At 35.9% G+C, this 22,466-nt stretch overlaps 2 protein-coding genes across 2 annotated transcripts in view; one reads left to right on the forward strand and one right to left on the reverse strand.

The window, feature by feature from the left end:
- UBE2D3 (ubiquitin conjugating enzyme E2 D3) overlaps positions 1-2,626 on the reverse strand; it is a 74,541-nt gene extending 71,915 nt beyond the window's left edge. The window contains exon 1 of the mRNA XM_032400915.1: positions 2,428-2,626. The gene's annotated coding sequence lies outside the window, so the exon portion shown is untranslated. The remainder of the gene's footprint in view (positions 1-2,427) is intronic.
- Positions 2,627-2,707: 81 nt separating this feature from the next.
- Positions 2,708-20,018, forward strand: CISD2 (CDGSH iron sulfur domain 2). The gene is made up of 3 exons (XM_032400917.1): positions 2,708-2,947; positions 13,957-14,171; positions 15,737-20,018. Exons 1-3 carry the CDS (start codon positions 2,845-2,847, stop codon positions 15,824-15,826), a joined length of 408 nt encoding a protein of 135 aa, XP_032256808.1. The 5' UTR covers positions 2,708-2,844; the 3' UTR covers positions 15,827-20,018.
- Positions 20,019-22,466: the final 2,448 nt, after the last annotated feature.

The following is a 22,466-nucleotide window of genomic DNA, read 5'->3' on the forward strand; positions in this document are numbered from 1 at the left end:
ATAGAAGGAAACTAGTTAAGAAATTAGAGACTTGGGTCTAGCTAGGACAGTTGTAGGCAGAGGATTTACTGATCCTCATTCAAATTCTTAACACTAAATAATAACTCCTTCAGCTTTATTCACATATTATTTTGTCTGGCCTTTTCTAACCATAAAATATCTTTACGTCTTTTATTTATTTATTTTTTTAAAGATTTTATTTATTTGACGGAGAGAGCGAGAGCAGGAACACAAGCAGGGGGAGTGGGAGAGGGAGAGGCAGGCTTCCCGCGGAGCAGTGAGCCCCATGTGGGGCTCGATCCCAGGACCCTGGGATCATGACCTGCGCCGAAGGCAGACGCGTCACGACTGAGCCACCCAGGTGCCCCTTTATGTCTTTTAAAGATGGCATCTAAATATAAGAAATAAACACTAATAAAACCAGATTTTGTTGGACACCATGTCAGAAAGTGGTTAGATAAGCCTGTCACCTCTGTGTTGGATATTATTTTCAGCCCCTCTGTTTCATGTACTGCCAAGAAGGCAGGGCTGTGGAAATGAAATGCAAAATTAAAAAAATATGAATGAAACAAGATTTAAATTTTAAAGTAAAAGGAATCAAAGAAAATATTCCCTAAAATACACACAAAGAATTTTATTGGTGGGGTTAGGAAACTATCAGCTTTTATACATTAATGTAGTTCGTGTAATGAATCTTCTCTAAATTTTAAGATATGAGAGAGAGAAAGAAAGAAAGAAAGGAAAAAAAAGATAGATAATGTGGATAACCCACTCACTACATTTCTTCTACTTGGAAATAGCAAACCAGCTATCCACATAAACTGCTCAGAAAAGCCATTCACAAAAGAACTACATGCTGTAGAATTCCTTTTATATGAAGCCCAAGAACATGTAAAGCAAGATAGAATAGTAGTGGTCGTGGTGGTGGTAGGGGGACATGGTTTGAAGGGGCAAAAAGAAGCTCTCTCGGGTATTGGATATATTCTATATATATTGATCACATCAAATTGTACCTTTGGCACTCGAACATTTTACTATGCTGTATCTCTTAACTGAAGTATTTATTTTTTAATTGCTTTAAAGAAAAACCTTAGAAGCCTAAAGAATCTCACTCAACACAGCTCGTTTTGCCCTTGTCAAGGCTACAAAGCCTCTAATTAAGAAACAAATATTTAGGGGCTATCGCCAAGCCTTTCTTCCCCTAATTTGCCTCACTCCCAACCCACCTGTAGGTCAATCATCTCCCCAAGGGTACTTCTACATCTGATCACAGAGATTAAAGATAACCCGTAAAAGAACAAAGGACAAAAATATCTGAGAATATCATATTCATAATAAACAAGCTTCCGGGTCCTTCTTTCACCAAACCAAAAGTAAGCTCCCAACAGGAAATTTAAAAGAAATCCTACTGTAAACAAACTTTTGATCATCACTTTGTATATAACCTTCTATATTGCTCTGGTTCATGACCTGTACCTAAACATCTTCATTGAATTTCCATTGTAATTGTATTTTGAACAGGGTAAAATGATAGAAAATTGGTTTATCTAGATTTCAACTAACTCTCTTACTGACGGTTATCTTTTTTTAGTGAAAAACCATCATATATTGAAGACTCCAGAGAAGGACTTTAAAAAAATGTCTTCCCTTTCTCACTTTAAAATGAAAATACCCAGGGAAAAATAAAGAGAAAACGTATTTATTACAACTGGCTGTTATATTAAGTCGCACAAAATGAAATACTGCACCATGAGCAGTTCGTTGGTATTGCAGGTTATTGGTCAGGTCGAGTTCAGAACGGTAAGGAGGCACCGTATTAAGATAGCACACCACATACACAACATGCAATCAGCAAGTGCATTACTTCGGATATTTCACACTTCAGTAAAAATAGGAAACAAAGTCATGTCAAGGAAAGCGCTGCAAGGAAGTGAAGCTGTCTCCTTTCTTCAATTTTTAAAAAAGTTATTAATAAACAATTAAATTTAAAGATCTTCACGGATACTTTAGCTTGTAGCAGAAATCCTACAACATAAAAGTCACTTGAAAGGTTTATATTCTTTTACCACTTTCCTAGTTTTAGTTAACTGAAAAAAGAAAAAAGATCTGCAGAAGGAACCGAAAGTATCTAAAAAACTATCACGGGTCATATCTAAGGAGAAAAAAAAACCCAAAAAACAACCAGTCAGGGTTGCACAAAACTGTCGAGTAGTTAGCTTTAAGCAGTTAGTCGTTTAGGTATTTTCACTTCTTTTTTAAAAACCTGGCTTGTAGGGGTGAGGGAACGGAGTTAGGCACTGCCGGGTAGCTGGGGAGGGTGCTCTTGGTGAGTATGCAATCCTAGGGCCATGGCACCCGACCGGTTCCGGGAAGAAGGGGCCGGGACGAGAGGGGCCGAAGTAAAAAGCGACGCCAGGAGAAACTCACTTTTGAAAGGCACTTTCCGGTTACAAAGCACTCTCACATGCTTTATCTCATCGGACACAGTATCCTTTCTGCTGGCCTCGAGCGTCTACAGATGTAAAAGGCCCAACGTGAACACAGGCCCTCTTCAAAACCGAAATCCCACGGAGGCCTTGTTACTCATCCACTCCCGAGGCTCCACACCTCGCGGCCGCGCGCACCCCCTTGGCGTCCGCGGGGCGCGCACGTCACTCGCCCGCTGCCAATCGGCGCCCAGCAGGTCAACCTCTCCTCCGAGGGCCCCCCCCAGCGCCGCCCCCTCCAGCCCGCCGCGGGACCCAGGCCGCGACGCCCGCCGGCCGCTTCCGCTCTCGGCGCAGGCGCGACAGCTCGGCCGGAGAACGGCGCGAGCTGGGAGGGTAGTGGACGCTGCTGGCGAGGATGGTGCTGGAGAGCGTGGCCCGCATCGTGAAGGTGCAGCTGCCGGCGTATCTAAAGCGGCTCCCTGTCCCCGAGAGCGTTACCGGGTTCGCCCGGCTCACAGGTAATCCCCGCCTTCGGCCAGTCCCCATGCTTGCAAGTTGCCCAGGTGGGAGTGGGGGGTGGTCTAAACCTCCGCGGGCCAAGGGGCGGGGCGGGGCTTGGCGTGTGGCGCGTGACCCCGTGACCCTGTGCGCAGAGGTTGGGGGCGCGCGCCGGCGCAGCAGCTTTGGAGCGCGAGTGATTCTTCTTCTCGTCCTTGTCCTAGTGGCTCTTGCGTGGCCTTTCGTGATGGGAGACTAGGTTTTTGTAGAGAAAGTGCTGAGTTGGTAGCGGGCCTATATCTTCCATCTCTCATCGCTTGCTGCAGTGTGGTTGTTTATGTTAAAGTAGGATAAGTCATCGTTATCTAAGGCACTGTGAATCAGGCATTCCCAGCTTTCAGCGGGGTTTAACCCGCAGCGTGTGAGTGTTTGGGGGGGGGGGGGGGGGGAAACACAGCCATACACGCAATATGTGTATGGCAGTTTTATTCGGTAGCAAAATTGGAGACTAACCTCCACTCCCATAGAGAAGACTTCAACTACCCCGGGGGCATTTGAGGTCAACTCCATTACTGTGGGCCTGGAGGTAGTTAAGGTAACTTGAGTTGAGGAAAGATAAGTTAGCCAGGTGTTCAAAGGCTAGTACGATGGACCAAATGTTAGATAAGGAAATTTAATGAATATATGTTAACATTCTGTTTTTAAGATCCCTTCTTAAAAAAAAAAAAACCCACAACTGAGGATTTTACATCTAAAGGACGAAAATTTCCATAATGCAGTCAACACTTGGAAGATTTTGTAGGGTTTTGGGTGTTACAGTGTAAGTGGGGTATTTGTCAACCAGACTGAGACTGATTAGGACGGTGAGGGGGGAAAAAACCATATTGATTCGGCAAACTTTGAACTCAGGTCCTGAATGTCAGGGAATGAAACATGAATTACGATAATTTTGAGATAAATAGGGTTGCTTAGCTGGAGCATTCTGAAGTTCTATGGTAGCTGACATGAAACATAGCATTTGGAAGGCTTACTGGTGGAAGAAGAATAGATTTATTCTGTGTAGACCAAAAGACAGAACTAGGACCAAATTAGTGAAAATTATTTGGAGGTAGATTTCAGCCCCAACACACAGAAGGCTTCTTTTTGGTTGTTTTTTGTTTTTTAAGGCAGAGTCGGGTAGTAGACAGATTTAGATGAGGTAAATTAGATGACATTCCAAACCTAGAGATTTTTCGATTTATGGCTTAGTAGGAAACATGTAATTGAATAGAAAGCATGGTAACTGAATAATTAACATTAAAAGAAACATCTAAACATCATAATCAGCATAAAAGTAACATAAAATGAAAAAAAAAGTTTCAAGTCAAGTATTTAGAAACATCAAAGTTTTCTTTTGATCCTATTATTCTGATAGATTTTCTGCAGTTCTATAAAATTTTGACTTTTTTCCCCTTTATCTTTGCTTTTACTTTAGTACTTTCCATATTTTAATATATTCCTTATCTTTTTCTAACAACTATATAATCCTAATCCTATTTTAAACTAACATCACGGTAGGCCTAACCATTCCCCTGCAGCTGGAAATTTGGAATGTTTGTGCATGTATAGATTTTATTCATAATGTTCAGTGGTAAGTAGCCCTATACCAGTTGTTAGGAGTTTTTTTTTCTCCTTTGAATTATACCCTTGAACGTATTCACCAAAATGGTAATACCAGATCAGAAGAATATGATTGTTTTGTGACATTGTTTTCCAGTTGTCAACTTATATTAATAATTTGCCCAAATTAACTGCCAAGTTTTTAACAGGAAAGAAAGAAGTCCCCTTACTCCTAACCCCATCCAGTATAACCTGAATTTTGTGTGTTGATTCCAGTGGTGGCTGGTTTTATATTAGTTTCAATTTTCTGTAAACAGAGTGTAGTTGGAACAGATAGAAAGTATATAATTTGATTGAGTGGCTAGATTTTAGAAGCATATTTTTTTTTCTTGAAGATCTCCACTGTCAACAAATATTTAATTCCTATTAAAGGCATTAAGGAACCTCAGCCTAAACCTTTTCTCCCTTAAATCAATAACATATAGTAACTTCCTCTTAAAGTAAGGACTGATTCTCAGAAATAGTGACAACTCTGATAAATATCTTAAAAACATGTACCTAAGTTCCATTACAATGTGTCTATACTTTAGTTCTCATTGTATTGCTTATTAGGAAACATGTTTGTAATAACTGCTTTATGAACAAATGAGGTAGTCTCTTTCATACTGGACAAAGACAATATAACAGTTGCAGAATTTGTTTTGGAGCACCATGGAATAAGATTCCCACTGACCAATTTCCACTCTGAGTCTTCCCTTCAGAATAGATTGTAATAGCTAATTACATTTATCTGTCTTGATTGAGCTACTTATAGAATCCATACTTAGACTTTTGTTGAAGTAACCTAGAAGATCACTTTTCAGCAAATGTTTAAAATGTCTAAGAAACCAAAAGTGTTTTCATTTTCTATCTGAAAATTAGAACAAAGTTACAGCTTACATTATTGCCTGTTTTTTCTTCCCTATTTTCATCTAGTGTTTTTTTTTAAAGCAGTTGGTTCTCTCATGATGACTCTGCATTCTTAGTAAACACTTGGAGATCCTTAATCACCATACAGTATTTACAAACAGTCCTTATCTATCAGAAACAACTGATCTATTTTTGTTTAGGTCACATGTTTAACAGTGAGTCTTTTAAGATAAATTTGTATGATTCCGCCCTTTGGAAGTAGTCTATTCTAATACTTTGACCTTTAAAAAAGCTTTCTATGTTTAAAATACAACAACAACAAAATCTTCCTATTCAAAAGTCATGAGCAGTTTACTTCTAGATTTAAAAGCTTGCTATGAAACTTTGAATATAGTAGCTCTTCCCTCCTTGACCCTGTTTGCTTCTTTGAAACATAACGGTTTTGCTCCTAAAGATAAAGCAGTGAATCCCAAGACAATATCTTTTCCAGAGTAGCACAAACATGTCAGAGCTCACAGCTTTAAAGGCATTAGCTCTGTTTATCCAGACAGGGCCAATTTTGAATGAATAATTTAGAAGTGGAAAAGGGTTGAAAACCTATATCCATAAGAAGACTTCTACAAGCATGTTTATAGCAGCCTTATTTTTAATAGCCCCAAACTGGAAGCAACCAAAATATCTACCAACAGGAGAGTGGATAAACAAATTATAGTATATTCAGAGTGGAATACTGGTTAGCAATAAAAGGGGATGAATTACTGATCCACTGGATGAATCTCAAAAACTTTATGTTGAGTGAAAAAGCTTTGGTTGTAGACATCAGTGGTGGGGAGATAGACTAGAAAGGGACAGGAGAATACTTTCTTGGGTGATGGAGTATTTTGCGTGTTTTTACATTTTCAGTGGAGGCTACTGGGGTATATTTGTCACAGTTCAGAGCTAAACACCTAAGATTTGTTTTATTTTATTGTATGTAAAATGTACCACAATTTTTTTTTTAAAGAAATGGAACAAAAAGATTTTCTCAGTAGAGATATATAAGAAATTATTAAGTTCAAACTAGAAAGTTGCATTTATTAATATGTAAATATTATTTCTAAAACATCAAAGAATTTTACCTTAAAAAGCTGTGTTTGAGAATTTGGGAAAATAGTTACATAGTTCCTATAGGACTATAAAAGTTTTTTCCCTCTTTCTAGTTAGACCAACTCTACTTAAGTCAGTGTAATTAAAGAATTAAAGATTATACTAGCCTTTGTGGAGAACAATTTCGGTCTCATTAAAACATTTTCTGCCATCTAACTACTTTACAGTGTAAATTTCTCAAGTCATCAGGTATTTATTAAGTACTTGGTCCAGGAAATGTACTAGATACCAAAACACTGTTCTATTCATAATAATGAGGGGAAAAAAGGTCTTTAAATTGATCATTAATTTCATTTTATTGGCCTTTGGTCCTGAACAGTCTGTATTAGATTTTAAGTGGTAATAGTAAAACCGTCCCTTGAAAGTATTTTACTTTCCTCTTTTTACAATTCAGAAATAGAAATCATTTCTGTGTCTTACCTACCAAGAAAATATGTTATTAAATTTATCAGCAACCATGTTCCCAACATTATTTTAATAGTATCAATATATGCCACCTTTTGAGAAGGCAAAAGTCTATCCTAGTTTCTTAGAATATAATTCCTCATTGAGATCTGTGTGTGTCTATGTGTGCTTTTACAGATGATAAAAACATAGTATTTGTTTATATATCTTGGTCAGGAATACGGTGTGATAGGTAGCCTGTCTTTATAAAAGTTTGAACCTCCCCTGTCTTAAACTGAATTCTATTTCTCTGAGGCGATACTTTCTTTTAACAGTGTCTAAACTTTCAAAAAATTCACGTTAAAATTGCTTGCTACTCAGGTTGCTTTGAAATATTCTTTTCTGTGTAGATTTTGTTTCTCTGAGGGTACCGGTTGTTTCACTCTACCTTCTTAGTCTGTTGTTTATCTTAATAGTGGGAAGTAGAATATTACAAAACACATTTAGAACTCTGCTTGGTATTTTAGTATTAGTGTGGTCTCGTTTTTCTTTTTTTAACTTAGAAACAGGTGTTTTAAAAAAAATTGGAAACAGGAAAATTTCACTGGTAGAGGAAGAAGGTCTTAAGTAAAAAAAAATTTTTTTTTGAAATAAAGGAAAAATTTTAAGGAAATTTAAGCTTTTTACATTCAAATGAGTAAGCAAAATGTTGCCTAAATGGGTACCTTTTTAGTGGATTGAATGTTGAGGTCAGCCAGTTGCATGTACTTGACTTAATTATAGCCAAAAGTACCTACACCCCACGCTCTCCAACCCTTGATCTCTCACACTGTTATCTTCTACTCCTGGCTTGTCTACTTCATAATTTTTCATGGACGCACCTCCCTGCCTTAAATGAAACAGAGCTCTCCCTGAGGAAGTCACTTCCCCTGCCTGTAGCTCTCTCAGTGGTATCTTTTCTTTCTCTATCTTTCCTTGTCTTTCTGGGATGAGGGGGCAGAGAGAGTTGGCATCTTTTGGTCTCTGCAGAGCAGCTTCCACACTGGACTATTACACTGTTTGAAAGAAAGCTATGACTTGTGCCGTCCATCAGTATCCCTAATTTTTTGCTGGTAACTATTGACCTTTAGTCTCTCCCTTATATTCTTTAAGGATGTCAACACCTCATCTTTTCCCCTTTCTTCTACAACACTACACTGGTCTTTTCCTGCTTAAAATTGCTCTTCTTATGTTCTCTTTTGTTTTTAAATTAGAGACCAGTATCTCCATCCATCCAGACAATGAAACCAGAAATCTGGGAATCATGAAGGAGCCTCGCTTCCTCTATATTTGATCACTCACCCAATCCTATTGATTTTACTTCCTGAGTTCATAGTTCTTAAGTTTCAAGGCAAGTGCAGATTGATCACAGACCTACTCAGTGTTCCCAATGAAAGCATCAGACTATCTCCTCAAAAAATGCATGCACACATACACTGTTCAGGCAGTTTTAGGGAATCCATTTGTCCTCTTTACTTTAATGGCCACTGCCTTAGTATAAGTTTGCATGATTTTTGGGGGGATTATTTCAGTGGATTTCTAACATTGTCTTGCATCTTGTCCTCACACTACCAGCTCTCTCTGCTCCGACCTCTGTCTCTCCACCAGTCCATCTTCCATCTGATACCATAATTCCATCTGATTTCATAAATGAATAGCTTTCCATTTACATTAATATTCAGAAATATCAATGGTTCCCTTTTATGTACAGATAGATTATTACCTACCTGTTTTTTTTTTTTTTTTTTTTAAGATTTTATTCATTTGACACAGAATGAGAGAGACAGCACAAGCAGGGGGAGCTGCAGGCAGAATGAGAGGGAGAAGCAGGCTCCATCCCAGGACCTGGGATCATGACCTGAGCCCAAGGCAGACGCTTAACCGACTGAGCCACCCAGGCGCCCCACCCTGTTGATCTTTATCATCTGGCACCTGATCACCTCTACAGTCCCTCCTATTTCATCATATTCCAGCAGTATTGCGGCACTTACTTTTCATGCACCTCGTATCTCTGTGCCTCTACCTATGCTGTGTCTTCTGTGTGAAATGTAGCCCCTCTTCCCATAAGCCTGTGGACTCCTATACTCTTACTCATCTTTCAGAACTCTGGTTAGGTGCCAGGTCCTCTCTGTAAAGTCTGCTCATCCCTACAGAGTTAATCATGTCTTCTGTACTGCTTACTTATAATTGCACATACTGTACAGCACTGTAATCCTTTTTTATAGATCTGTATTCCTTACTAGATGAAAAGCTGCTTTGGGGTAGGGACTGTGTCTTGTAATTTTTGTATCTTCACCTGTCATATCACCTAATCTGTGAGGTTTTATATTTCTTGAGGGTGCTTAAAGTTTTTTTCTTAACTATTTTAAAAAGAATTTTTGTCCTTTAACTTACACTGTTATCATTCATAAGCCTTGAACAAAGGCAAACAAGTGCATACCTAATGGCAGTTACCTTAAATACCAGTTTAATGGAGTACAGACTCAATTCAGTTAAAACTCATTGAAGTCTTGGCTTGTATAAGTCTCTGTTAAAGGATAGAGAGTGGATGAGGAGACCGATATTTACATAACTGTAGTTTCAGGGCAGAATGCATTAGTAGCTTTCTTTTGCATAGTGCTCAATAGTTTTTACAGAGTGGTTTCCAGCTTCATTCGTTCATTCCTCTCAACAGTTCAATGAAGTTGGAAGTCTCTTTACATGTACTCTTCCTTGTGCCTTCAAATTTCTTTACTCAAGTCTTTGAGCCCCCAGCTTTTCCTTTGGGTCTTGGCTTAAAGATCTTTCTTCCCTTCCTGTCTCCTTTACCTGAAGTGGCAGTCAGTCTACTGCTTTGCCCCTAGGATAGTCTCTTTCTTTCTTTTATCATCCTGTTTGTTTCCTTCATAGCTCTTATTATAGTCTAAAATTATCTTGCTTATTTATTTGTTTACTTGTTTGTGGTTATCTCCTCCTCTAAAATGTGTACCTTATGAAAGCAGGGACCTTATTCATCAGCCCGAATCCCCAGCACCTAATGCAATATTTGGGATGTGGTGGGTACTTGTATTGTTGAACAAATGAATGAGTTATGTTTTTCTGATTTATAGACCAAAGAAACCTAATTCCGAGTATATGAAAATCTGGATTTATACAACAGATAAACTGAATTCGTGAGGTATTGAAATCCTGCTCTTGTGCCAGGCACTGTACTGAGCGCACTGGGTACATAGAGACAAATAAGAAGGCCGCTACACTTGCATTAGCACGTTGTCTCCACGTCATGGGTACTTACTGTATAGTAAAAAACTAAAAAGGAATTGTTTAAGAATAGCAAAGAGATCAGATTTCTTAATTCAGTAATATCTATTAAGTACATAAATTGGCGAGAGAACTCAGAAAGAGGGGATTGTACAAGAGCAAACTTGTTAGGGTGATGGAAATACCCTGTATCTTGCTTTAGGTGGTGTTTATAGGTCTATATAGTTGTAAAAACTCATCAAATTTAACACTTAACTCAAAGCTCAACAGGCTAAACTATAAATTAGGACTCAATATAAAATAAGTTGAAGCAAGCATTATTTAGGCACTGAGGATATAATGGTGACCTAGACAAATAAGGTGTCTGCTTTTGTAGATCTTACATTGATTGGGGGACATGATGGATGGATGTAGCCATTAAAATTCATGTTTCCAAATGACGCTAAGAAATTGGGAAATGTTCCTCAAATAAAGTGAAAAAACTAAGATATGGACTGTATATACAACATGGTCTCAGTTTTGGCTTTTAAGTATTTAAAACGTATATTTACAGAGCAAAAAAAACAAAAGTAAAATGTTACCAACTCTTGACTGATAGGATTAAAGTTATTTTTTATACTTTTCTAAATTTTGTAAAATAAATGCTATTTTTGATAATTCTTAACAATAAAAATAAAAAATATACTGTACAAAATATACGTTATACCTAACAGGAGGTGATAGTTTTCCCCTCAGAATATCTAAAATATCTGTGATAGCTCAACATATATCAAGCAGGTTCATAGGAAATAGCTATTCTTAAAATTTTTTTAAATTTCTTGTTTGATTTTTCTGTATTTCATATTTATTCACTAAAAATATATTTAAGTGATTTAATTATATTAAATATATTAAAATATATTTAAAGTGATTTAATTAAGCTTCATAGGCTGTTGTTATTTTTCGTTATTAAGCTTTTCTGTAGTTAAACTGAAGTTTATCACCTTCAAAAAGTTGATTGCACTCAGACTGTTGTATCAATTATTACTTGGTTGTAGGAGATAATAGTACTTTTTATTACCATATTACCACAGAGTAATGTTTTACCAAGGAATTAAGTATGTTGAAAGAACAACATTTTCGGAAGTAGATTTTTAAAAGTATTAATGCCATTTATTCTCTGAGATTTGTGGGCTAGGAGAGGAAATGCTAAACTTAGGAATCTAAGTTACAGTTTAAATTCTTACTTATTTACTTTTTGACTTTGAGTCATTTAACCTCTCATGACTTTTTAATTTTGTAATATACAGAATAATACTTAAAGTTACTCTACATTTAATAAACATTTACTGAATAACTACTACTTCAAAATATTTTACTGGGTGTTGGGGACAATAGCAATGTCAGACATTCATTGCCAGATCTAGAAGATAAGTGTAAATAAATAATTACAGTACTATGTGGTGAGTGAGAAAGGGACTGACATTTATGTTCTGCATTCATTCATTTAAGTCATTCATGAAACACCTATGAGGTATCTACTTTGTGTCAGGGAGAGTAGTAAGGACATACCTCCTTTTCTTACAGGCTTATGAGTCAGCTTTATAAGCAGATGACAGACAGTGGTGTGATAAAAGAAACATTAGGAAAAAGGGTTTGGAAGTACAGGAGGAAGTGATTGATTTTGCTTTGTGAAATCAAGGAAGACTTCTGGAGAAGGCAATATTTGACCCTAATCTTGAGGGGTCTACACAAATTAGTCCAATAGACTAGAGGTAGAAAGACAGAAGGAGTTCCTTAGGCAAAGAACACAGGAACGCAGCTACTAGGTAGTAGCTTTGGGTGGCTTCAAGTACGTAAGAGATGGGTGCTGAAGCTGTCAAAGCAGCCATGCTATGCTATAGAGATGTTGCTTTATTGAAACAATGGTTTATAGCAGTGCCATCCAAAAAACATGATGGAAATGATCTCTGGGCTGTCAGATATAGTAGCTCCTGGTACCATGTCACTATTGAGCTGGTGATATGTAACTAGTTTGTCTTGGAAACTGAATTTTGAATTTTACTTAATTTAAATGTGTTTAAAGTTAATAGCTGTATGTGTATATTAATCATGTTTTTTATTTTCTATATTTTATGATGCTTTGACATCTTGGGGGCCAAGAATAACCTGCACCTTCCCAGGAGTAGCTAATTCCTAGAGATAGTAAACAACCTGCCTGTGAACACACTTTTCATATGCAAACCAACCACCTCCTTTATCTCCCTCTCACATAGCACCCGGTATTTCTCCTGCCCTAATCACCCAGGGCTAAGTACTAGACAACTAGGGACTACCCCAGTAGCCCAGAGCCCACAGAAATTATTCCTTTTCTTTTAATACTTGAATAGTAAGAACAGTTATCTCTGGGAGTAGTTTTACCAAGAGTAGAACAGATAAAATTTTAAATCTGTTAGATTTGATTCGTGGTGATTGAGAACAGGTTATGGATTTATTGTCCTGCACTAAACCTGCTTATTAAGCTGTAGTTTACCCACATGAAAAATGGGAATAATAATGGTACCTACCAAATACAGCTGTTTGAACTAACACAGCTTAACAGAGTTAAATAAGGTAATACAGTTATACTTTTAGCATAGTCTGTTAACATTAATTAGCATGCCTTTCTCTTTTTCTTGACTAAGCTATTTCTACACAGTGCTTAGCAAGATATCAGGTAAGCGCTCAGTGAAGATTGTCAAAGGATAACATTTTAAGAACAAAGGATTCTCTGCAGAGGCATGGCACTAGCCAGCATTTGATGAACTCATGCTGAAATGTTTATCTTGGTTTCCTTATGTGTTTGTCTTCATAGACCTAGGGACCATTTTATTTATTTACTTATATTCCCTAACCTCCCCCCCACCCAAGACAGTACTTAGTACTCCTAAGGCATTTAATGGACACTTAGGGAATAAGATGTATCTAATAATGAGAACATTCAGTGTATGAAGATTTCAGTTAGTTCTTTAAAATAATAGCTTTTGGACAACATTTCTTAAGGAATGACTATGTCTTACCAAAATGTAAATTAAAGCATTGAAGACATGTTCTGTCTGAAATCCTAAATCAAGGGTAAAAATATTCATTCTTGGGTATTCTGTTATATGATATTTTTTTAAGATTTTATTTATTTATTTATTAGAGAGAGAGAGCGCGCGCGCACAAGCCGGAGGAGAGGGAGAAGCAGGCTCTCCACTGAGCAAGGAGCCCATGCGGGGCTCAGTCCCAGCACCCTGGGATCATGACCTGAGCTGAAGGCAAACGCTTAACCCACTGAGCCACCCAGGCGCCCCTGTTACATGATTTTAGACATGGAGGAAATGTTTTCTAAACCTATAAAATATATCCCTTTTGTTTGTAATTGTGGTGATCATTATTCCTGAAATAAAAACAAAGATAAACACAAATATACTTAGTGTGAGGATAATGAAATAGGATATTTGACACAGGATCTATTTCTCAAAGTTATGTGTTCCAGTTTTACAAGTTTTAAGTTAGCCCACAGATAAAACAAGGTGGTCTCAGGTATAGGGGGCTTGATTGTGTTACTTATACATAGTGTTATAGGTAAGTTAGTTTTGAGATTAACGTGAGAAGTAAAGAATAGGTAAAGAGTAAGCTCAAGGACGACATGTGCTGTTTGAGCTCTGTGACAAGAGGGCCGCACACTGTTAAATCTGTACGTGTTCAGTTTCAGAATGGCTTCGGTTACTGCCTTTCCTTGGTGTACTTGCACTACTTGGCTACCTTGCAATTCGTCCATTCCTCCCGAAGAAAAAACAACAGAAGGATAGCTTGATTAATCTTAAAATACAAAAGGAAAATCCCAAAGTGGTGAATGAAATAAACATTGAAGATCTGTGTCTCACCAAAGCAGCTTACTGTAGGTGTTGGCGTTCTAAGACGGTAAGATGTGCACTCCCATGTACTCTAACACCATGCAGTTAAAGTTGTTCTGCTTCTTAAATCATCAGTTTTGAGGTTCTGGGAGATGAACGGTTTTTCCACAGGGTTCAGTACTGAAAATCTATATGCCTAAGTTAAAGTTTGCATTTTATGATGGATACTTACCTACATTAGAAATGTTACAGCAGCAAGGAAGGATAGAAATCTGATGCTTCAGAGCTGATGTCTGCCACTGATAGTATGACTTTGGTTGGGCAGGTTACTTAATCTTTAATCTCTGATGTTCAGGGTTTTTTTTTCCCTGATAATATGTTACCATCATAGACATTTTTTAGGATTTAGTGAGATGCTGTATGTACAGTACCTTATATATAGATGAGCTAATAAATGGCACCTATAATTATGGATGACTTTTAATGTGGAAATAATAAGGAGTATGGAGTGATGAGTATTATAAGTGGCTGGTGAGATCTGTTTTCTTCTAGTACTATGATCATAGGTTATTTGAAGTTTTAAGTACGGTAGTGTTCATCACAACATTTTTTTGTAATAGCAAAGTTTTGGATCTGATAATGGAAATGATTAAAGTATGGTATAATACAAATTATGGGATATTAGGAAGCTATTACAAATCATGTTTTTAAAGACTGTTTTAATGACATGAGAGCATGATGTAATTAATAAGAAAAGCACAGTACAGTATGATCCCAATTTTGTTTTTTAAAAAAGGAATACACATTGTAAAGGCAGAAGAAAAATAGATCAAAATCATGATTATTTTAACTTATGAGTGAATTTTTTAAATTTTTTCAAGAATTTTATAGTATGTGTGAGTTTTATAGTAAGAAAACATGAAATAATGTATTTTGAATTTAAGTTGCAATCGACTCTTGAACAACGTGGCGGTTGGGGCAGTCACCCCCTGCACAGTCAAATCTGGGTATAATTTTTGGCTCCAAAACTTGATAGCCTACTGTTGACCAGAAGCCTTACTGATGACATAAACAGTCAGTTAACACATACTTTGTATGTTAGATGTATTACGTACTTTATTCTTACAATGAAGTAAGCTAGAGAAAAAATAAGAAATTTTATCTTCCTATGGTAAGAAAACCATAAGGAAGAGAAAATTCATTTACAGTACTGGACTGTGTTTATTGAAAAAAAATCCACAGTTAAGTGGACCCGCACAGTTCAAACCTGTGTTGTTCAAGGGTCAACTGTACATTCTTTTCTAATTTAAATAAATGAAGAGGTGAGCTCTAATTTGAGGTTCCACAGAGAACAAGGGCTTGTTTTGATCCCCCTTTAAACCTGTTTTATTGACTCTTGGAATAATTCAAGATAAAATAAAATCTATGTCAAATAATACATTATTTAAAATTGTTAGATTTGCTGTGAGATTGGAATGAGTTAGGTTAGATGCAGAATATACATTACTCAGGAAAGCTATCTGATGATTTTTTTTTTGAAAGTTATATACTTCTTTATAAGAGCATTTCACAAATATTTCTACTTATTAAATCATTTTTAAAATAACACTTGTAATTCTTTTTCCTTTCTAGTTTCCTGCCTGTGATGGTTCACATAATAAACACAATGAATTGACAGGAGATAATGTGGGTCCACTAATACTGAAGAAGAAAGAAGTATAATAGTAATGAATTAGGATTGAATTTAGTTGTGTGCTGTAAAATCTTACAACAATATTTTTTCATTCTTTGTGTGTAGAGCTTTCAAATGGTGGTCTTAATTATTGCTACTGGTTGAGTAATTATTTCTGCCAATTTATTTTCTTGCTACACTACTGTTTATATTTGATACTTTGTATATTCAAACAGTCATTTATATAGAAATTAAATTGTACAACCCTTTCATTCTTACTTCAAAGACTTAATGTATCTTCCTAAATAAAACCAACACTCTTGGTTTTAACTGAGAAAAATCTGTTTTTGGCAGTGGGCCCAAAGCTATTCCTTTGAATATCAATATTTTCTATAGAATCTACATTTAAAGTTTTTCTCCCTACATACACTATTAAATATTTTTCAGTCCCCTTCTGTTTTGATCATTTGAAGTGATTTTTCCTCTTGGCTGTCCACACTCCTTTCTTTTCAGATCAGTAAGAAAAATATTGCTCTCAAGAATTACTTGAGTTTTTAAAAAGATAAATGCTTTGCTTTATAAAGACTGTGTCCAATAAGTGTGAATATCCCAATTTCAGAAAAGACATGAACTGGATATAGAAAGTTCCAAAAAGGAACAGTTATTTACATTATAAAAATTTTGTTTACTTTACAAAAGGCTTGTTTGTGTTTGTTTAGGTGTGTGTTTTGTAAAAGTATCTTGAACTCTTTGACTCAGTGACAAGGTGGGATGAGGTGGCAAGAATACTTATACTAAACTCCTGAGCTGCTGCAATTTGAAGGTTAATTAGAAATAAACATAAAGTATATCTGAATTCATATTAAAATGATAAATCAGTGTTCAAAACCATATACGTTTTCCTCTTTGTAACAGTGTAAGCCAGTAAAACATAAAATACAAAAAGGTTGCAAAATAAACTTACTGGAGAATCTTTAAAACTTTTATAATTTTTTAGCCTATTTAGTTTTATTGTATATTATAGTTCTTACATTAATAGCTGTCCTTAAGTCTGTCTATGAAAGGTACAATCCTGTCAGTTTACTGTGTCTTTTTTATATAGAAAGAAGATACAGGAGGCAGACATATTTAATTCTCCCAATAATAATCAAAGCTAAAAGCACGTGTATACACGAGACCCTGCACTAAGTCCTGTACCTAGATTTGTAATTTATTACATGTAATGTCAATAGGTTCTACTGTGTGATCTTTGATCTTGACTCTTGTGACCAACAGCAGGAATTTTAAAGTTAGAGTTAGAAATGTAATTGTGATTTTGAGAAGTTTTACAAGGTGTATGTACAAAATAGTTAACATTTCCTCATGTGTGAAGAGGGAGAAATGTACCACTGCTGTCACCATGGCTCTGGATGTTCTTTCTTACAGCCTTCTCTTTGACACTCTTAAGGGGCTTCACTGTCAGATGAAGCAATTATTTTTCCATTAGTGATCACAAGACTTTGGGAAAAACCATCCTTACCAAAAGTTTGAATCTCCATGGTCTGTGGTCATGAAATGCTTTTCTTTAAAATTACTTACTGCAGCACAACAACATGTATATTCTAGTGGTTCCCAGACTTAGATTTCACAGGAGAAGGTAAAATTTCCTAAAAATGTGGAGACTAAAATGAAATTATCAACTTTAAATTTTGTCAACTAAACATATATGAAGAATTGAAAATTAATTGTCTCATAAAAGGTAACTTTAACACCCAAAAGTATAAGGGCTATACTCTCAGGATAGTTTTTGCTCCCCACATTTTCAATTTTTAAAATATGTTAGAGAGCTGTGTCCAAATATTTTCCTACCTGTGCAGATTTTTCAGAAGCCTCGGGCTGCTAGCAAGCTGTTATTTTAATGACTCCCTTTACATAAGCATTATTATCAGTTGCTGTCACATCCTTTTGTAAAATCACAGAATTCTGTCATGTCTGCTTTAAAAAGTGGGTATCTAGTAACTGCTTCTGAATTGTTACAGCAGAAGATAACAGCTCTTGAAATACTTATCTTGGGTTTCTAGAACCTTTAAGAAACAACTCTGTCACTGTCACGTGATTGTTTTGAGGCCTGCTTCTCCTTACCCAGGGAACTGCTCATTGCCTTACTCAGCAAATGAGCACTACCATTACAAAAATATCAGGTATCCAAAACTGTTGAGCAGGCTTGAGGTATTAATGACTCATTCATATGGGTAATTAAGCAAGTTGTATTACGAAAACACCTTACAATTCAACTTTGAATTCAGTGCCTCATATGATGATTCATTGAATTGCTTTTGTATTTTGTAACCTAATTTGTTAATAAGTTTATGGGAAGCTACTTAAGCCAGTTGCTGATCCAAAGAGTTCTACCTTCCTTATTGTGATTCCTATAGTTTTCCAGTAGAAACATGCTGTCAGACTCTCCCTCTGCAAAGAGAGTTTTAAAACTCTACTGTTCAATAGAGTTCTTAAATTATGGTGGGTATTTTATTAACTACCAGAAACATCTAAGAATTGAGTGCCTCAGGTCCCCATCTTCAGAGTCTGCTTATTCTTACTTCACAACTAATTCTGATGAATTTGGTTATCTGATTTCTCCTAAAAAAAAAAAAAATCAAAAGAATGGACAGGGTCTTGCTAGTGGCAGGTAAACAATAAAATGTAACAGCTGATAGCAGGGGAGGGAACCAAACAATAAATTTAATGTGAACTTTAAAAGCATAGCAGCTTGAGAATTTAACATAGGATCCTGCACACCACAGACCCTGAGAGCATCTCTGTGATCAGATTATACAAGTGATGTTTCATGATGAATTTGAATCAAGATAGGTAGTATATGGTGTTTAAGAAGGCAGGATATGTGTGGCATTTGGTGATACCAGTTTCCACTTCAAATAGTGAAAAGTTTAGCACTATCCAGGCGGAAAATTTATGCAGGAAATCCTTGACTCATTCTTGACTCATTCTTGGATATTTGGAGGGTTATCATAGGAAGTTCTTCCATTTAATTGAAATGTTTTTCAAGTTTAATGATGGTAATTCACTACATAATTTGTTTAAAGTATGAGGAAAACTAAAGGAACAGTGATTTAAACCACACAAATCATGTTAGAGGACCTCCACCTTTGGGAGGATAAAATATGCTTGTTTGAAAAGCACTCAGCCGCAGTTCCATGACTGCCTGTCTTGCTGGCCATGGAGTCCCTTTGCACCAGAGGTTGGACTGCAGAGAACTTCCGTAGCTGTTTTGTTTTGTTTTGTTTTGGCTATGCATCATCTGAAGCTGTGTTTTAGTTTGTCACGATAGTCTTTTCCTGGAAGCTCACTTTATTTTATCATGTTCAGATAGTGAGTACTTCTATCTTTTGCAGAAATCCAGTTTAGTGGAGTCATGTTATAGCAAGCATTATTTTAATATAAGAAGTAGTCCATATTATTAGCGATGGTATTATGACATTTTATATTAGTTACGGTCTTGAAGGACATTGAAAATCTGTATGCAAGAGGCATATTTATGTTGTTACTCAGAGACGACATCACCCACTAATTGTCCTTTGGTTTAAATATTTGATTCTTTGCTTATAAAAAGAGTATATCTGTGACTGTATTCTCCGTTGTCAAATTCAATATTTACTGTTGTCAAATAGATCAGCCACAGTGTTAAATTCCTGATCTCTCTTATAAGGCTGAAATTTTCCAATATGTAGAAAAGGGGAAAAGGGTAGTAAGTTGCATAATTACAGAGGTGAACCCTGTACTAGTGAGAAAATAAAAAATGTCAAGAAATAATTCACTAAATTTTCAAATTTCCTGTAATTTTCCATTAGTATCCATCATATATTCCTCTGCCTTATCACAATGAAGATAGGAATCCATAACACCCATTCAACAAATTTAATAAACTCACAACTTAGAAGTACAGTCTTCAACTATGTTGAATGCTGCCAAGAAGTGAAATAAGATGATGAACGATGTTCATTTTAAAATGCTGCATACAACTGTATAAGTAATACATTGGAAAACCTAGAGGAAACGGATAATTTCCTAGAAAAACATAAATGATGGAAAGTGACCCAAGATGAAATTTAAAATGTTAGATTGATTAAAAAAAAAAAAAAAAATGTTAGATTGATTATCAAATGAGAACATAAAAGTGAGTTTTTTTAAAGTGAGTTTTTAAATCCATAATTTAAAAAGTACTTGGGGTGCCAGAGTGGCACAGTCTGTTAAGTGTCCTACTCTTGGTTTCTGCTCAGGTCCTGATCACAGGGGCTCTGTGCTCGGCGCAGAGTCTGCTTGTGATTCTTTCTCCCTCTCCCTCTACCCTTCCCCCCCCCATGCACGCGTACTCTCTCTCTCTCTCTAAAATAAATCTTAAAAAATAAAAAGTACTAAGATTGCAAGAACAATAATTCCAATGTTATTTAAATTATCCCCAATTTTTTATATAGGAAAAACTTCCCAACTCATTTGATATCGTTATATAACATGAATATGAAAAGCTGATAAACATAAACTCAGAGCAATCTCACTTATACATATTAATGAAAATTCTAAAAACAGCAGTTAAGAAAAAAAAGGTTAATATACCATGGCAAAGAGAACTGTATCCAGGAATTGAGTATTTTGATGAGTAAATCTATTAACACAATTATATAAATGAATTAAGAAAACATGATCATACCGATAGATGCTGAAAGAACTATTGCTAAGATTCAATAGCCATACCTAATCAGGATTCTTCAGTAAAATAGAAGTTGAAACTATTTAAACACAATGAAGGTTATTTATGAAAAGCCTACAAGTATTTAAAATCAAATTCTTCCATTTAAAATCAGGAACTAGCAGGAATGAATGCTTACTGTCATTATATGATATTAAAAATTTTCTTGGATGATCCAGTGAATGTGACAAGATTAAAAAGTGAAATAATCAGTATAAATATAGGAAAATAGAAAACTCTGTTGATGTAATTATATACCTAGGAAACCACAGAGACTAGGAAAAACAGAACTAAAGAGAGATTTTGTAAGGTATTTGGAAACAAGATGAATCTACAAAATTTAGTAGCAATAAGCACCCTGAAATGCTAATGGGAAAAATATTTAATTCACAATAGCGAAACTTACCAAGAAAGGTAAAAGACCATGGAGGGGGGAACCTATGAAAATGTTATTAAAAGAAATTGAATGACATTTAAACACATGAAAAAAAAACTTGCTAGTGTAAAAATATAAATCTTTTAAAATTATGGGTGCCTGGGTGGGTCAGTTAAGTGTCCAACTCTTGATCTCAGCTCGGGTCTTGATCTCAGGGTTGTGAGTTCAGGTTCCACGTTGGGCTCCACACTATGCATGGAGCCTACCTAAAAAAAGATAAAAAATAAAATTAATATATAAATCTAATTAAGTTCACATTAGAATCCCAAGATTATTTAAAAATTGGATTAAATTAACGTTCATATAGAAGAATAGTCAGAAAATTCTACCCCAAAAAAAAGACTATTGAGAGGAACTTTACTCACCAGATATCAGCATATACTATAAACCCATCAGAATCAAGTTAGGTTTTTTTTTTTAATTTATTTGACAGAGAGTGAGAGAGGGAACACAAGCAGGGGAAGTGGGAGAGGAAGAAGCAGGCTTCCCGCTGAGCAGGGAGCCCGATATGGGGCTCAATCCCAGGACCCTGGGATCATGACCCGAGCCGAAGGCAGACGCTTAACAACTGAGCCATGCAGGCGCCCCTCGAGTCAGTTAATATAAGAAAAGCAATTGCATTAAATAAGAATAAACAAGATTGATAGAAAAGAATTGAGACTCCAGATGTGTATGAACATTCAATATACGACAAATGTGTTTCAATTCAAAGAAAACAAAATTGGATTCCCAATTTACACTAAAGGCTTTGATGTGACATATAAAATGATGTTTAAAATCATTTTAAAGGTGGGGAGAGGGAGAGAAAATAGACTAATGACGGGGAAAACCTATGTAGCAAAAATTAACAATTTTTGTGATAAAGGGTAGAGTCAAATATTAATATAAATATGGAGAAAATTGCAATGTGGGTTACAAAGAGTTAACATCTATACTAACATGTATAATATAAGATGTAGTGATAATATATACTATAAAATGAGCACTTACAGGAAAACACAACACAAAAATGTGGGTACATAAAGACATAACCATAGAAAAGTAAATCCAAATGACCAAAATGTATAAAATTATGCTCAAGCTCACTAGTAATCAAGGAAATGCAAATAAAGCATTAGAGGATTGTCATTTTATACCCCATTAGATGGTCACATATCAAGAGAACAATACCTATTGTTGGTGAGGATTTTGGAGTAGGGGAGCAAGTACCCTTGATAAGAAATATGGATTGTTACAGATTTTTTGGAAAATAACTTGGTAACACTTTAGAAAAAATATATGTCACAGAAATCTTACAGAAATAAAATCAGTATGTATGGGGATATATATATATATATATATTTTTTTTTTTTAAGATTTATTTGTCAGAGAGATTGAGAGTACAAGCAGGGGGACTGGCAGGCAGAGGGAGAAGGAGAAGCAGGCTCGATCCCAGGACCCTGGGATTATGATCTGAGCTGAAGGCAGGCGCTTAACTGACTGAGCCACTCAGGCATCCCTATATATGTTT

Source organism: Phoca vitulina, unplaced genomic scaffold (genome assembly GCF_004348235.1).
Source record: "Phoca vitulina isolate PV1807 unplaced genomic scaffold, GSC_HSeal_1.0 scaffold3, whole genome shotgun sequence".
In the NCBI taxonomy this organism is placed as follows: Eukaryota; Metazoa; Chordata; class Mammalia; order Carnivora; family Phocidae; genus Phoca; species Phoca vitulina.

Bases quoted from the DNA above. Each gene is read 5' to 3' on its own strand.
- CISD2 (XM_032400917.1), top strand. From the start codon at position 2,845: ATGGTGCTGGAGAGCGTGGCCCGCATCGTGAAGGTGCAGCTGCCGGCG. The intron at 2,948-13,956 runs GTAATCCCCGCC...GTACGTGTTCAG, and splicing joins CGGGTTCGCCCGGCTCACAG to TTTCAGAATGGCTTCGGTTA. The intron at 14,172-15,736 runs GTAAGATGTGCA...TTTCCTTTCTAG, and splicing joins GGTGTTGGCGTTCTAAGACG to TTTCCTGCCTGTGATGGTTC.